Raw genomic sequence first — 18,335 nt, 5'->3', positions numbered from 1 at the left:
TATCGACAAACACCGTAGTGAATAGCACCCCTAAACTTCTCTGAAAATTCTTGAAACTTCCCTTCAAGTGTGGGGCAAAGAAGGTTGCCTCTTCGTTCATAACCTGCCTTTGTAAATTTCAAGAAAACTTAAGAATGTTTGTTTTTTTTTTGCAGTTTTAGAGGAGGACCTCCTCCCCGGTCAAATATCGAAAAGTGATTTAGCTTATCTTTTGTAAACGTCCCAGAAAATGTCAAGCAAATTATAAGCCTAAAGGGGCGTCCAACAAAATCCGTCCAAATATCACAAAATCAGGTATCAACTATTAATATCGTAACCTCTCCCCAGTCCTCTGTAAATTTCAAGTAACTCGGTAAAGTGGAATTGTTTCTCTGTATGTACTTAAGAGAAGCGGATATCTCCCTATGCCCTTTTATTTTTATTAAAAAATCAGGAACCTGATATAAATTTCATAACCTCACCCATTTTTTCCGTAAAATTTCAGTCGGGGGAGTTTAGTTTTGTTTTCACTGTACTTTAAAAAAAGTCGGGCAAAGGGGTGGTCCCCCTCCCCGACCAAATATCGAAAAATAATGTAGCTGATATTTGTCTACATTCAATGAAAATTTCAAGCAAATCGCATAATTGTGTTCCAAGTTTCAAAAAGTAGGACAAGGGGGAGGTCCCCCTCCCCGTCCAAATATGAAATCATCAGGTACCTCATATTAATTCCATAACCTCACTGCATGTTCTCTGTAAATCTCAGATAATTTAGAGAATTTTAGTTTTTTCACTGTACTTTAAAAAAAGTCGAACAAAGGAGAGGTTCCCCTCCGCCACCAAATATCGAGATATAAAGTAGCGGATCTTTGTCTAGATGCCAACCCCAACCTTCAATGAAAATTTCAAGTAAATCGGTCAACTTTGGTCCAATTTTCAAAAAGTCCGACAAAGGGGAGGTCCCCCTCCGAGACCAGGTGTCAAAAAATGAGGTACCCTATTTTCACCACATGAATGCCCCCTACAATCTCTGAAAGTTTCAAGTAAATCGGTTCAGCCGTTTCGGAGCCAACTTGCAACATACAAACAAACAAATAAACAAACATAAATTGAATTTTATATATATATAGATATATATAAAATGTTGATAAAATTTTCTATACAAATAGAAATTTTGGTAAAATTTTCTATTGAAATAATATTTAGGAAAAAACTATTAAACAGATTTCGAAAAATCCCAAATTTATAGAAATTCCCCACCAAACCCCCAAGTACCCCACCAAATTCCCAATTTCGTCCTCATTCACGAAAAAATATCACCAATTTTGGGAAAAATCCCTAATACTGACAACACTGGTCACGATATGTTCAGCTGATGAGCAATGGAATGGATTTGCATCATGTCTGGCCTTCACCCTGTCGGATAATTTTAAGTGATGTTACCGTTGTTTTCGTTCACACTTTGAGCGCGATGCAGAATGGCGGTAACGAGCAATGATATGAGAAACAAAAGATTTATACACATTTAATTGCTGAAGGGCTCTTGCAAATATTCTATTTCTGAAAGCAATAGATCAAAATGCTTTTATTACATTGTAAACAATAACATTAACTGTTGTTGGAATATCTCTGTCAGTTGACAGGCGAACGGGTTAGAAATGAACCTAATTGAGTTAATTGCAATACATATAAGCCACAAGGACAGAAAGACGGACGGAGATTTTAAACGATGCAGAATGCATTATGGGGATTTCAATTGGTCGGGAGCAGTCAACTCATAGGTTCTAAATTTTCTCATATTTACCTTAGGAAGGTTAATTAAGACTCCCAAGTAAAATCTTTGAGCCTTGGTACTTTTATAGCCTTCAGAATTTCTCTCCTTCTCATCAGAGTTTTGCTTTTAAATTTTAATGCTAATATTTCATTGAAATCCTTGCCCTTCCTCAAGTCATTATTTTTATATAACAATCCCATCTCAATTGAAGTGTACTTGAAATTAGTTTTTAATCCATTTTACTCCAAGTGATTCTCATTCGTTCCAAGCCATTTAAATAATTAAAACCATTGGAAGTACTAATCAATTTCCCTTCATTTCAAAAGGGCGCCACGCCATTCTAATTGAAAATCTTCAAGGCATTTTGCGACTAGACAACATTCATTACCAGAGAGAGAGCTAAGGAAAATTCACTAAAGGCAATTTTCCAAATTAAATAGAATTAAGCATTTAATAAAATAAACACTTTCGCATTCTAATACCATGGCATAAAATGGCGTTATTGCCTAGCAGGTAACACTCCCTTTTTGAGGAAGGAGTAGTAGGACCAGCTTAACCTTTTAAAATTTCTTCTTATATAAAAACAAACGGAAGACATCAATCAAAGTCAAAGCTGCTAAAGAGACCAAAAGAAAGGGGCGAGAGTTTACAGAAGAAAAAAAACTAAAAACGTAAATAACTACGAACCTCAAAGGAAATGGTAAGGATGTAAAACTTCTATTAGGTTCTTGGTACATAGTAACAAGATTACAAAGTTACTAGCAAATTTCTTGCCGTAAAAGACAATTTGCACAATTGACACTCACGCATGAGTGACTAACTCGCTTGCCGTACAAAAAACACGCAGAGACCCAATCTTTTGGCAGGATACTCCTTTTGTAATTTAAAACCTAAAGGATTCCAGGCTAAGGACTTGTAGCTCTCCTTACCTCTCATACAAAATTACTTTCGTTGGTAGGCAAAAAAAAATCTTTACCATTTTCTGTATATACCAAAGGTATTCCTGTAGACACTTTCCTTGAAAACAAAGACCAGAAATGCAAAAAAAAAAACATTCCAACAGAAGTAACGACTGAAAGAATATGGCTGCGTACTTAAATGGTCGTTAACTGGGATTGTTGTTGGTTCGTTGCCATAGACATTTGCCTCGCAATGGGACTTACCCGTTAAAACATGGAACATGAAAGAGAAACAAGGCAGAAAACGGGCAAAAAGATTAAAAGACATTTAACGCTTGAAGTAACTAAGCCTATGAAACATAAGTTTAACATTTCTTAGTAAATAGCGAAAATAGTACAGAGCCCCAGGATTATGAAAGTAATTCGCAAAGTCAACAACAAACAACAGTAGGACAAAGTAAATTAAATTTTAAATTTATAGTTTGATTAAATGTTAAACTTAATTAAAAAAAACAAAACACATTAAAATAATTTTAATTTTAAAATTTAATTTTAATTTCAGCATTAATTCTAAAATAAAGTTTAATTTATTTATTTTTTATTTATTTATTAAGTCTATGGATGGGGAATGAGGCCTTCTCTTTTTGGCTGGCTTTATACCGCGGTTGTAAGACCTTTGGCCACATATGGTTGTCATGTTTGGTGGACAATCTTGAACCGCCCAAATCATATGTCGAATAAATAGGATAAATAGGACTGCACTTATTTATATGATAGGCGCTATGAGGACCACAGTCACTGCCGCTTTGGAGGTACTGATGGGAGTTATCTCACTCGACTTACACGTAAGGAAGACGGCGGAACTGATACTTCTGAGACTTAAGAGCTTGAACACTCTGGAGAGGACAGCCTGCAGGCATACTGAGATTCTGGCCGGGCAGTATAGAGAGACGGACCATATGGCCACGGAGCATGTTTATCATAACAAACCGACATACATTATACGAAGTATTGAGGAGTGGGAAGACAGGAGGATACCCTTCGGAACCCTGAACATGTATACGGACGGGTCAAAGATGGAGGAAGGAACGGGCAGCGGAACTAGAAATAAGGGAGTCTTACACGCTGGAAAGTGATTGCAATATTTTTCAGGTTGAGATTTCTGCGATCACAAAGGCTGCTGAGTCGATGTTGATGAGGCCGTTATTCAGAAGCGATATCAGCTTCTTCATCGACAGTCAGGCAGCTATAAAGGCATTGTGCAGTGCTGACATAAGGTCTAAGGTAGTCAGCCGCTGTCGTAGAGAACTCAAGGTTGTCACTGAACAGCATACTACACACAAAAAATTTTTTTTCTGATTCAATCACGAAATTAATTGATCCAATTAATTTTTAATTGAAATGTCTTCAATCACAGAAATGATAGTATCAATTAAAAAATTAATTGAAGGGCAATTAAAAAAATAATTGATCCAATTAAAAAATTAATTGATACTATTAATTTTCGTGATTGATTTTTGTTTCAATTAAAAAATTTGTTGATTCAATTACATTTTTAATTGAATATTTTTTAAAACTCAATTAAAATTTTAATTGGAAAATTTTTCGTGAAATTTTTTTCTGTGTATAACTCTGTGCTGGGTACCTGGGCACTATGGGATAATAGGAAGTGAGGAAGCGGATGTGCTGGCTAATGAGGGCACTCGTGGAACGAATAATGTCCTAGCGGACGTTTTTCCTCCACTGTATTCTTATCATTACAGGATAGAGGTAAAATATGACGAACTATGGCGAAGACGCTGGATTTCTTCGGTTGGTTGCGAGCAAACCAAGTTGAGGCCACTGATTGGACGTAACACACTTGGGAAAAACATGGTAAGAATAGGACTTAAAGACGATGATATCTGTATATAATGCCTGGACCCGGAAGTTACGGAGGACTCGTACCACTTCCTGTGTCAGTGTCCAGCTTTATCCTTTAGAAGAATCAAGATACTGGGCTCCTTTTTCTTTCAGGCTCTCACTGATCTGCGGGAGTGCAGCTTAAGGAACATACTTGCGTTCATCAGAGCCTCTGGTTGGTTGTTCTGAGATTTCTTTCAAAGAGAACGAGCCCTGGGACAAAGCGGACCGCATCGGAAGGAAGAAGATGGAAAGATCACATCGAGGAATCACAATGGACCTATACTGGTCTAAGTGGACATCAATTTCAACACAAAAACTGAAGTCATCCTCTACAACCTAAGTCTATGGATTACAATCCTTACATACTAGCAGAATTAAATGTAAATTAAATTAAATTTTATTTTAAAAATTAATTTGAAACTAAAATTTAAATTAAGTTCTTATTTTTTTTTTTTATTTTTTTTAAAACCAATAACAACCAGTAGAACAAGGTAAAGTGAATTTTAAATTTAATGTTGATTGAATTTTAAACATTATCTTTAATTTAAATTTACTATCTTATTTAGACTTTAATTTAATTAATTTTAAATTTAAATAAAATTTTCATTTTATCTTTTTTTATTTTATTTGCTATTTTAAAGCCAACAACAAACAATAGGACAAGGTAAATTTAATTTTGTTTGTTTGTTTTGTTTGATAGAATTTTAAACTTAATTTTATTTTAATGTTGTTTTAATCTTAATTATAAAATTAAAATTTTAATATCAATTGTATTTTTGAAAATTAAAATTTAAATGAATTTTTCTATCTTTAGTTATATTTTTATTATATCTGCAATTCCTCTTCCTCCATATCTCTTCTCTCTCTCACTTTTAGAATAGAATTTGTTATATCTTAGGATTTTTAATTTTATTTATAAATTAAATTTTAATTTTACTTTAAAATCCATTTCACTTCATAAAATTTAAATTACATTAGTATTTGATATATATTTTAGTTTTAATTTGATTTAATCTGCAAAGGCTCTCCCTTCATCTCTCTTTCTCCATCTCTCTCTGTCTTCCGGATTCTTAGTTTCCCAAGGATCCATGGAATTTTTTTATATCAGCCTCCACATGGTTTTTAATTTTACTTTTAATATTAATTTTAATATTTATTTGAATTATAAGTTTAATTATAATTTCAAATATAAATTTAATTATAATTTTAAGTTAAATTAATTTTTTAACAATTAATTTTAAACTAAACTTTAAACGACATTTTTGTTTTTTTTTAATTTAGTTCTGTAATTTTAATACTAGGTTTACTTGAATTTTGTATTTTAATTTAATGTTATATTTTAGTTTTAATTTAAATATTTATTTTAATTTAAAACTTAATTTCAATTTAATTTAGCAAAATGTGTGTTAAATTTATTTTAAATTAAATGTTGAATGAAATTTTTATTTCACCTTTATTTAAGTTATATTTTGATTTAATCTACACGCCCCTTTGTCTCTCTCTCTCTCTTTTAGAATTTTTTTATACCAGCTCCATAGGATTTTTAATTTTAGTTATAATTTTAATTTCAAAAATCCATTTTATATTAAAATGTATATTAAATTTGTATTTTATATTTATTTTAATTTAATCTGCAATGGCTCTCCCTCCATCTCTCTCAGTCTTCCGGATTTTTGGTTTCCCAAGGATCCATAGAATTTTTTATACCAGCCTCCATAGCATTTTTAATTGTAACATATATTTTAATTTTACTTTTAATGTTAATTTTAATATTTATTTAAATTATTATAATTTTAAGTTACATTTTAATTTTATTTTAACAATTAATTTTAAACTAAAATTTCAATTTGTTTTTTTTTTCTTCATTTTAGTGGTACTTTCCTTTAGTATGCAATGACATTCCCTTCGTCTCTCTCTCTCTCTCTCTCTCTCTCTCTCTTCCAGATTCTTGGTTTCCGAAGGGTCCATAGAATTTTTCATTTTTGTTTTAATTTTAATTTTAGTATTCATTTTTAATTTTAAATATTAAATTAAAGTTTAATTTTAATTTTAAAAAATAATTATAAAATATACAAATTATAATTTAAATGCATTTTTTTATTTTAGTTTTATTTTGAATTAAAGTGCAATATCTATCGCTCCGTCTGTCTCTCTCTCTCTCTCTCTCTCTCTCTGTATGTTTCTGAAGATTCTGTAGACTTTTTTATACCATCCTCCATAGAATTTTTATTTTTGATTTTTATTTTAGTTTTAATTTTAAGTTAACGTTTATGTTTAAATTTCAGCTTAATTTCAATTTCAATTTTATTTTTATTTTAAATTTTACTTTAATTTTTATTTTTATTTTTATTTTTAATTTCAATTTTAATTTAATTTTAATTTTGATTTCAACTTTAATTTTAAGTTAAAGTTTAATTTTATTTTACAATTAATCTTGACATAAAATTTAACGAAATTTTTATTTTATCTTTATTTTAGGTTCATTTGGGACTCTCCTTCCATCTCTATCTCACTCTTCCTGTTTACGAAGGACCCATACAATTTTTTTACGAACCTCCATTAGTTTTAATTTTGTTTTAAGTTTATGTTTAATTATATTTGTAACTTCAATTTTATTTTATTTTTAATCTTATTAATATATTAATTAATTGTAATTCCTAAATTCAGTGTAATTTTGTGGAAAATTTCGAAAAATTTTAAATAAAACCAGCTTAACGATGGATTTTTTTCTATGTATAGTCCATGGTACTGGGTATTTGTGTTTTGCCACGGTCGTATATATATATTTTTTTTTTTTTTGCTTTACTGTTCAGCTATTCCAGTTCATCGAAAGTTTGATAAGTTTAATTGAAAAGTGTTATGGTAAAAACTGTCCAAGTTATTCGCTATGCGGCAAAACAGAAATTCTAAAGAGCTTTGAACTTTGAACTGATGGCAAAGGGATTGGCTAACCGATATGAATGACTTAACATTTTCATTTGGTTGTGTATTCATATTCAGGATTTATCAAAAAGTTCTAGAACACTTACCTTCAGCCGTTTGTAGACCAATAAGTTCGGAGTATTCACCTTCACCGGCACTGTTAAAAGCCTTGACACGAGCATTGTACATAGAGTTAAAGTGTAGGCCATCAACGGTGCAAATGGTCTCTTTGCCGCAATAAACTTCCTATAATTTATTGGTAGGAGAGTAATAAAAAAAACATTGAAAACAAAAACGAAACATTACACAGTGAAAAATAAATTGTTTTAAATAAAGGTGGGTATTATGTTCGAGCCGCTAAAAACGTAATTTTTTCACGATTACTTTTCTTTAATAATCCATTTTAAGGAATACAAATTTTGTGAAAATTTGCTTTGGGCTTTTCCCCATCAAGTTATAATAAAATTTGCAACAAATATGTATAATTTCATGCATTTTTCTTACTGATTTAGTTTTCACTTTAGCGATTTTAGCGGATAAACTCGAACTGAATACTCAACAAAACAAATTTTTAATAATAATAGCTAAGAACAAAAACCAAATTTTCTTTTAAAGCTAATACGTAAATTATTTTTTTATTCTTTTTAGTTGTATTTTTTTGGGTAAATAAAATTCTCATAGTGTATAATTTCCCCCCATTATCCCAACCACTATATTATATCAGATTTTACCAATAACATGGAAAAGTAATTTCTTAAAACTAAACGGGTGACTATAAAACTCTGCGATGGGTAGGGGGGAAAGCGTTGATTTAGAACTCCCATAACACTTACCCTAAATTCTCCACCACTGCCATCATCCAATTCCAGGACATAGCCCTCAACAAAGGAATGATTTGGTGCCTGCCACGCCACAGTAACGGAGTTATTTTCCGCTGAACAATCTTCGGGTATTATTGCAGGTGGTTGAGGTGCTATATAATGGGGCCACAAAAATGGTGGGAACAACGGATGTTTAGATGGCCGAAAATATTTCACACGAAAACGGATGTAAAAGAAAAAAAAACGAAAGAAAAACATTGTTGTTAGCATAAATGCAAATTACTGGAGTATTTTAAGTTCAACTGTCTGCGAGAAAGAGAGAGAGAGAGCGGGAGAGGAAAAAACTTTGCCTTTTGCTTTTTAGTAACATTTCTATGAAAGGAAAAATGTTAGCTCAATAAATGATAGGAGGTTTGTGTAAGAGTGTTTGTGTTATAGTATTTGTATACCAAGGGAAATATGGAATGAGTGACAGAGCGAGAGAGATAAAGAGTAAAATAATATAAAAGAGCCAACTAAATAGATAGCACTAGAGCAATAGACTTTACTACAATGCTACAAAGGTTTAATTATTATGTCTTAAGGGTGTAATATACAATAAATTATAATTTTATTGCCTGTTTTAGTTGGTCAGATAACCAAAAACCAAAATTCAACAAACTTAAGATTCTTGTGAGCTTTGTTTTCTTTTTTTTTGTAAGAAACTTCCAATTAGTTTGGCCCACAAACCACAAAAGCCCAGTTGGCCAATGTCGGTTGTCAACCTGCAGGACATACAAACACAAACAAAACGAAGAACGAAAAAATATTCAGACTACTCTGCTTTAGCAAAATAAAAAGGAAGTTCATTTACAGGAAACAGGATAGGAAACCAACACCAACCTTAGCCCCTTTTTACCATAATTTTTGGTCAAATTACAATTATGTGTATACATAGTGTAAATGTCATAAAAATAAATGAATAATTTCTAATGACCAATAAACATAATAATTACAAAACAAAATGTAAGACCGAATGGAAGGGCGAAAGAGAATGATAAGAAAATCAGAATATAAATTAAAAAAGAAAAATAACAATAAAACTGAAAAATCACAATAATAAAATTCCTTAGAATTTCAATGAGATATAGAAAACTCTGTAAAAAATATTAGAGCTCGACCGAAACGGGTTTTTTGGCCGAAGTCGAAATTCGGCAAAAAAGCAATAATCGGCTGAAGCCGAAGCCAAATCCCAATACAGTGTTGAAAAAAATATTACCAAAATATTTCCAATTAAAAAGTTGATTAAAGTTGAAAAATTATTCAATTAAAAAATTAATTGATACAATTAACTTTTTAATCCAGATAGAACCATGAAGTTAATGGTTGAAAATTTTTACATTTTTAATTAAAAAATTAATTGATACAATTAACTTTTTAATCAAACTTGGAAGATTAAGTAAGTTAAAAGTGATGGATTTTTTTAATTTTTAAATTTTTTTTTTTCAAGTAATACATTTTTTAATCTAATCAAAACACAGTGAGATAAGAAAATAATTGAGAAGTCACGTTTTTAATTCAAAAAAAATTAATTGAGTTTTGCAATCAGCATCAATTAAATTTGTTATTGAATCAACTAAAAAATTAGTTGAAATTTTCAAATTAAATCAATTATTTTTTTATCAAATATATTTTTATGCCCAATTAAAACTGTGATTGATACTATCATTTTCGTTTCGATTGAAGACATTTCTATTAAAAAATTAATTAGATCAAATAATTTCATGAATGAATCAGAAAAAAACAAGTATATACGGCCGTGGGTTCGGCCAGGCCAAAGCTTATGTATCCTCCACCATGGATTGCGTAGAAACTTCTACTGAAGACTGTCATCCACAATCGAATTACTTGGGTTGCGGTAACACTTGCCGATGGCAAGGTATCTTAAAACTTCCTAACACCGTCTTCTAAATTATAAGTTAGTCCATACGCGGTATATACTAAACAAAAGAAGACCGATTAAATGGGTATATAATTCAGTTTGGCAAAATTTTCTATAGAAATAAAATTTTGACAAAAGTTTCTATAAATATAAAATTTGACAAAATTTTCTATAGAAATAAAATTTTGTCGGAATTTTCTATAGAAAAAAATTTTGACGGAATTTTCTATAGAAATAAAATTTTATCAAAATTTTCTATAGAAATAAAATTTTATTAAAATTTTCTATAGAAATAAAATTTTGACAAAATTTTCTATAAAAATAACATTTCACAAAATTTTCTATAGAAATAAAATTTTGCCAAATTTTTCTATAGAAATAAAATTTGACAAAATTTTCTATAGGAGTAAAATTTTGACAAAATTTTCTATAAAAATAAACTGTTGACAACATTTTCTATAGAAATAAAATTTTGACAACATTTTCTATAGAAGTAAAATTTGGGCAAAATTTTCTATAGAAATAAAATTTTAACAAAATTTTCTATAGAAATAAAATTTGACAAAATTTTCTATAGGAATAAAATTTTGGAAAAATTTTCTATAGAAATAAAATTGACCAAATTTTCTATAGAAATAAAATTTTGCCAAATTTTTCAATAGAAATAAAATTTGACACAATTTTCTATAGGAATAAAATTTAAAAAAAAAATTTCTATAGAAATAAAATTTTGACAAAATTTTCTATAGAAATAAAATGACAAAATTTTCTATAGGAATAAAATTTTGACAAAATTTTCTATAGCAATAAAGTTTTGACAAAATTTTCTATAGAAATAAACTGTTGACAAAATTTTCTATAGAAATAAAATTTTGACAACATTTTCGATAGAAGCAAAATTTGGGCAAAATTTTCTATAGAAATAAAATTTTAACAAAATTTTTATAGAAATAAAATTTTGCCAAATTTTTCTATAGAACTAAAATTTGACAAAATTTTCTGTGGGAATAAAATTTTGACAAAATTTTCTATAGAAATAAAATTTTGACAAAATTGTCTATAGAAATAAACTGTTGACAAAATTTTCTATATAAAAAAATTTTGGTAGATTATGATTATGAACCGATTAGCGGTCATATACTAACACCACGTACCAAATTTAAACCGGATCGGATAAATTTTGCTCCTCCAAGAGGCTCCGGAGGACAAAACAGGGGATCGGTTTATATGGGGGCTATATATAATTATGGCCCGATATGGACCAATTTTTGCATGGTTGTTAGAGACCATATACTAACACCACGTACCAAATTTCAACTAGATCAGATGAATTTTGCTCCTCTAAGAGGCTCCGGAGGTCAAATCTGGGGATCGATTTATATGGGGGCTATATATAATTATGGACCGATATGGATCAATTTTTGCACGGTTGTTTGAAACCATATACTTACACCATGTACCAAATTTCAGCCAGATCGGAGGAAATATGCTACTCTTATAGGCTCCGCAAGCCAAATCTGGGGGTCCGTTTATATGGGGGCTATACGTAAAAGTGGACCGATATGGCCCATTTGCAATACCATCCCACCTACATCAATAACAACTACTTGTGCCGAGTTTGAAGTCGATAGCTTGTTTCGTTCGAAAGTTAGCGTGATTTCAACAGACGGGCGGACGGACGGATATGCTTAGATCGACTCAGAATTTCACCACGACCCAGAGTATATATATAGTAGAGGTCTGCACAATTCCATTTGTAAATGCAGAGTACACGTGTACTTGCTAAATGAGTACATCTATTTGAGAGAGTCGCAAAACAATTGGTACACATTTTAATGAACACCAAAAGCCACGAGTAACTTCTTGTTGCTATTCTGATGTCTTCACTACATATTCCTCTTTCTCTCTTATTGAAGTGTACTCAGAGTGATCACGTCGAGTATGTTGCGAGAACAAAACTTTATAGTGTACTCCATGTACCACGTGCAGTTTCAGAAATACAAGAAAACAGTTACTCTCCATAATATATGTTTTGGTTTGTTATAAAGAACGGCAAACGTTAAGGTGTGTGACATACATAAATATATGAAATATGTGATATACATACATATCTATGATTAATAATAACGGAAAGTTTTGCTTCGCACATAAAGCTGAGTACTATGTTCACTTTTCAAGCTGAAAACCAGCTTGTTTTCATGGTTACTTTTTTAAAGTAATTAATTTAGGAATATAAAATTATTTGCAAACAATTCCTTGGATCTTTTCCATCCATTATTTGGCAAGACTCGATCAAAATATAATAGGTTTCATAAATGTATTTGCACTTTGAATTTAGTGTTTTGGTGAAAAAGCCGCACTTTGCACTTTGAATTTAGTGTTTTGGTGAAAAAGCCGAACATAGTACTCACCTTAACTGAGAAATACTTGTGGTACCACGTGAAGTGAAGAGAATCCATGTTGTACTTTTTGTCAAGTACTTACATTTTTATTCTTCCTTTTTTCGGAACACATGTTGTTTCGGATAAGTACTTGGTGGTATTTGACAAGCAAGTGTTCTCTTCACTTCACTATATGCGCTCTGAGAGAAAGACAGTGTATGTACTATATTCGACAGCGAATTGCATACATGTAGTGAAAAGTTATTCGATGCAAACCTCTAATATATACTTTATGGGGTCTTAGAGCAATATTTCGATGTGTTACAAACGGAATGACAAATTTAATATACCCCCCATCCTATGGTAGAGGGTATAAACATTTTTGGGGTGTACACAAAACATTTTTTTTTTTTTGGAGAAGTTCAACAATCTACGAATTAAACCACAACCAAGGAAAAAGAGAAACCATTTAGAAAATAAGTGAAAATAAATTAAACGATGATTAGATAAAATGTATTTTGTAAATGAGAAATATGAAATGGAATGACAAGTATTAAGTGTAATGCATGAAAATGAGATTACAAAATTTTTATGTATCAAAATAATAAAATTAATACAAACGTGTTATTACTTTTTTGTGAATATGAATTTAACAAAAGAAATGAATACAAAAGAGAAAGCGAAAATCCAAAACTAAAAAAATAATTGAAATTATACATACAACATGATGAAATAGGCAAATTATGCGTACATGATATCGATTCATCGTAGTTGATCAATTTTCTAAAGGCATTCATTTTCAAGGATAGTGTTGTTGAGGAGGATGATGAGAGTGATGATTTATTGGATTTGGTGGAACGTAATGTTGAGGTCTTATTGCAATCATTGATAGACATTGCCGCCGTTAGGTTGGTGATGGAATTATTGGCTGTTGTGTTGTTGGCGGCATTATTACTTGCCAGTGTATCGAGTAATGAGGCATTGATGACGGTATTTGTGGACATAATGGAGGTGGTAAATGATGATGTATTGCTGATAAAGTGTTCATCAAGCATCTCACCTGCTGGCAATCTTTCATCTCCATCTTTGGCAGCTAATGATGATAAGTGGCAGTAGTAGTACACATTTTTTTTTGTGTGGTTTAGCATAATTAGCAAAGCATATATGGTTCGATGTTATAATAATAATTTTCGAATCAATATAGAATAGCAATAATATGATACAATTTATGATTATTTTACAAGATTTTTGGATTTTTGATTTGGTTTGTCATATATGTAGTTAGCATCGCAGTTTATTTTAAGCAGCATGAATGAAAAAAATGAGATCGAAAGACAAAGAGAATGTTAATAATTGTTTTTTTTAGTGATATATTATAAGGCATTAAGGGTTTGTAAATAAGAAAAGATCTTCAACTAAAAATTTATTAAACAAGGTTTATTAAGGTTTAAAATTAAATATTGTAAATATAAAAAATTAAAAGCTATGGCTATATTTTTTTTTTAATTTATTTTATTTGTACGACACATCATATCAAATGACACAACCGTTTGAACCGATGTCTTCCAAACGGGTTGAACCTTACTCCAAAATTTATTAGAATAGAGAGAAACAAAAATTTCGAAGAAATCTTAATAGAAATTAATTTGGAACAAATTTCCTAAAAATTTTCTAAAGAAATGAAATTTCGACAAAATTTTCTAGAGAAATAAAATTTTAACAGAACTTCCTAGAGATATAAAACGTTGACAATATTTTAAGAGAAATGAAATGTTGACATATTTCCTTAGAGAAATTAAATTTTGTCAAAATTTTATAAAGAAATAAAATTTCGACAACATTTTCTGAAGAAAAAAAATTTTAAAGAAATTTTCTATAGCAAAAAACATTCGAGGATATTTTTTCTACAAATAAAATGTTGACTAAATATTCTATAGAGATAAAATTTAGAAAAATATACCACGAGAAAGAAAATTTCGACATAATTCCATGGAGAACTGAAAGTTAAACGATGTTATTTATATAGAAATAAAATTTCGAGAAAATTCTTTATAGAATTTAAAGTTTAAAAAAATTTTAAACAAAAAAAAAATCTACAGAAAATTTTCTATAAAAATAAAATTTCTATAAAATTTTCGGTAGAAATAACATTTTTAATTGAATATTTATTAAAACTCAATTAAGATTTTAATTGGAAAAATTTTCGTGAAATTTTTTTTCTGTGTATAGAAATGCAATTTCAAGGAAATTTTCTATAAATATAAAATTTTGAGAAAATTTTCTATAGAAAAAAAAAATTCCCACGAAATATTCTATAGCAATTAACATTTATAGGAAATTTTTTATAGAAATAAAATGTCAATGAAATTTTCTATAGAAATTAAATTTCGACGAAATTTTCTAAAGAAATAACATTTTTAGGAAATTAGGAAATCTTCTATAGAAATAAAATTTCAACATAATTTTCTATAGAAATAAAGTTTCGACGAAATACCCTATAGAAATAAAAATTGGACGAAATTTTCTACAAAAATAACATTTCTAATATTCTATAGCAATTAACATTTATAGGAAATTTTTTATCGCAATAAAATTTCGACGAAATTTTCTATAGAAATAAAATTTCAACATATTTTTTGATAGAAACAAAATATCGACAAAATTTTTTATAGAAATAAAATTTCGACGAAATTTTTGATAGAAACAAAATATCCACAAAATTTTTTTTATAAAAATAAAATTTCGACGAAATTTTCTATGGAAATAAAATTTTGACGAAATTTTCTACAGAAATGAAGTTTCGACGAAATATCACATAGAAATAAAAATTGGACGAAATTTTCTACAAAAATAACATTTCTAGGAAATATTCCTTGGAAATAAAATTTTTGCGAAATTTTCTATAGAAGTCAAATTTGGGCGAAATTCTCTATAGGAATACAGTGCAATGAAATTTTCAGTAGAAATACAATTACGACAAATTTTCAATAGAAACACAACGAAATTTTCTATGAAAAAAAAATCAACGAATTTTCCTGTAGAAATAAAAAGTGCCCGAAATTTTTCATAGAAAAAAAATTTTTACAAAATTTTCTATAGAAATAAAATTTTGACGAAATTTTCGGTAGAAATCAAATTTTGAAAAAAATTTCGATAGAAATAAAAATTTGGCGAAATTCCCTGTAAAAATACAAATTGGACAATATTTTTGGAAACAAAATTTGTGTAAAATTTTCCATAGGTTAAAGTGGCAGCCCGATTAAGATTCACGCTCACTTAGACTATTCAGTCCATTGTGATAAAAAAATTTCCATAGCAATTGGACGAAATTTTCAATAGAAAAAAAATCACTGGAAATTTTCTATAGAAATAAAATTACTTGGAAATTTTCTATAGAAATAAAATTTCAACGAATTCTTATGTAGAAATAAAACCTTAATGAAATTTTGTATAGAAATAAAATTTCGATGAAATTTTCTATAGAAATAAAGTTTCGACGAAATACCCTATAGAAATAAAAATTGGACGAAATTTTCTACAAAAATAATATTTCTAATATTCTATAGCAATTAACATTTATAGGAAATTTTTTATAGAAATAAAATTTCGACGAATTTTTTGACAGAAACTAAATATCGACAAAAATTTTTAAAGAAATAAAATTTCGACAAAATTTTCTATAGAAATAAAATTTGAACGAAATTTTCTATAGTAATAAAGTTTCGACGAAATACCCTATAGAAATAAAAATTAGACGAAATTTTCTACAAAAATAACATTTCCAATATTCTATAGCAATTAGCATTTATAGGAAATTTTCTATAGAAATAAAATTTCGACGAAATTTTCTACAAAAATAAAATTTCGACCAAAAATTTCTAAAGAAATAACATTTTTAGGAAATTACAAAATAGAAATAAAAAATTTCGACGAAATTTTCTATAAAAATAAAGTTTTGACGAAATTTTTAGTAGAAATAAAATTACGAGAAATTTTCAATAGAAATACAACGAAATTTTCTATGAAGAAAAATTTCAACGAATTTTCCTGTAGAAATAAAAAATTCAACGAAATTTCTTAAAGAAATAAAAATTGCCCGAAATGTCCTATAGCAATAAAAATTTCGACGAAACTTATCATAGAAATAAAATTTTTACATAATTTTCTATAGAAATACAAGTTTTACAAAATGAAATAAAATTTCTAGGAAATTTTCTATAGAAATAAAATTTTGACGAAATTTTATTTAGAAATAAAATTTTTGCAAAATTTTCGGTAGAAATTAAATTTTGACAATATTTCCTATAAAAATAAAATTTCGACGAAAATTCCTGTATAAATACAAATTAGACTAAATTTTCTATAGAAAAAAATTTCTTGGAAATTTTTTCTGGAAACAAAGTTTGTGTAAAATTTTCCATAGACATTGAACGAAATTTTATATAGAAAAAAAATCACTGGAAATTTTCTATAGAAATAAAATTTTTTGGAAATTTTCTATAGAAATAAAATTACTTGGAAATTTTCTATAGAAATAAAATTTTTTGGAAATTTTCTATAGAAATAAGATTTCTTGGAAATATTCTATAAAAATAAAATGTCAACGAATTTTTCTATAGAAATAAAACTTAAAGAAATTTTGTATAAAAATAAAATTTCGACGAAAATTTTCCATAAAAATAAAATTTCTAGAAATTTTTGCTACAGAAATAAAATTTCAACAAAATGTTTTATAGAAATAAAATTTTAAAGAAATTTCCTATTTTTGGTGCGTTCAGTTTCATACCACTCGGAAGACATTGGTTGCATATGTTTGGTCACTTGGGTAGTCGAAAATACCTCTTCGTATTTATAGTCAACCTTCACTGATAGGAAAAGTTTCGTTATATCAACGAAATGTGTCTTTAAAATTGAGCTAACGAAACAAATTCGTTAATACAACGAAATGTTTCAGTATTGTGACGAATTTTCTGTTAAACAATGAAAGATTTCGTACTAATAACGAAATATTTCATTCTCTTAATGAAAATTTTTCGTTGTATGAACGAAAAACTGTCGTTGGCTCAATTTTAATGAAATTTTCTTTGTGTATTCAACTCAAATATGTTTTATATTTATAATGAACTTTATAGAATAAAACTTGTTCTATGATGTTTGTGATCTACCATTGTCCCAATGGGAGACTCTCCTGACCAATCTTTGCAATAAATTCATCGATAGCTCGGCTAGAGCGTGACGCATGTTTCACATCGAAAATTTCCGGAACGAAAAGTGATGGACCATTGTTATTTTACACTGACTGGTTTTTTATAAAAAAAAGATCAAAGTTTAGTCAATTTCGTCATTATTTTTATAAATATTGGATCAACAGTAATGTTTTTTTTTTTTACTTTTCACAATTAATTTAATGTTTTTTAATGTCACCTTTCCAACTTGACACAAAGTGATTGGTAGCATTGGAGCTGTACGATTCCAGCGACATCTATTGACAACATACGAAACTACATTTTCGACTACCCAAATGTAAATTAATTTTGTTTTTTTAAAGATTATTTATAACATATTTTTGTTACAATATATACTAAACTTTTATTAGCCTATTACATTAAATGGAATTCATTTTCAATAGCTACTATAGGTGTGAAATTTTTATGTCTGTGTTCGTGTGTGTGTTTTTTCTTAAATGAAGCATTACTGCTGCTGCAACGTTAGAAGCTCTCTTGAAATTTTATG

General features: G+C 28.8%; 1 protein-coding gene across 2 annotated transcripts in view; it reads right to left on the bottom strand.

Moving 5' to 3' along the window:
* Trim9 (E3 ubiquitin-protein ligase Trim9) overlaps positions 1-18,335 on the bottom strand; it is a 751,598-nt gene that overhangs the window by 28,831 nt on the left and 704,432 nt on the right. The window contains exons 10-12 of one of the 2 annotated variants that reach the window (XM_075297069.1): positions 13,663-13,695; positions 8,313-8,452; positions 7,587-7,725 (exon numbers count right to left, since the gene is read on the bottom strand). In XM_075297069.1, coding sequence (XP_075153184.1) covers positions 7,587-7,725; positions 8,313-8,452; positions 13,663-13,695 — 312 coding nt within the window. The remainder of the gene's footprint in view (positions 1-7,586; positions 7,726-8,312; positions 8,453-13,662; positions 13,696-18,335) is intronic. The other variant, XM_075297070.1, reaches the window with a different exon arrangement.

This window comes from Haematobia irritans, chromosome 2 (genome assembly GCF_050003625.1).
Source record: "Haematobia irritans isolate KBUSLIRL chromosome 2, ASM5000362v1, whole genome shotgun sequence".
Lineage (NCBI taxonomy): Eukaryota > Metazoa > Arthropoda > Insecta > Diptera > Muscidae > Haematobia > Haematobia irritans.
Note: the sequence above shows the minus strand (reverse complement) of the source record. Positions and strands in the feature narration are given on the sequence as shown.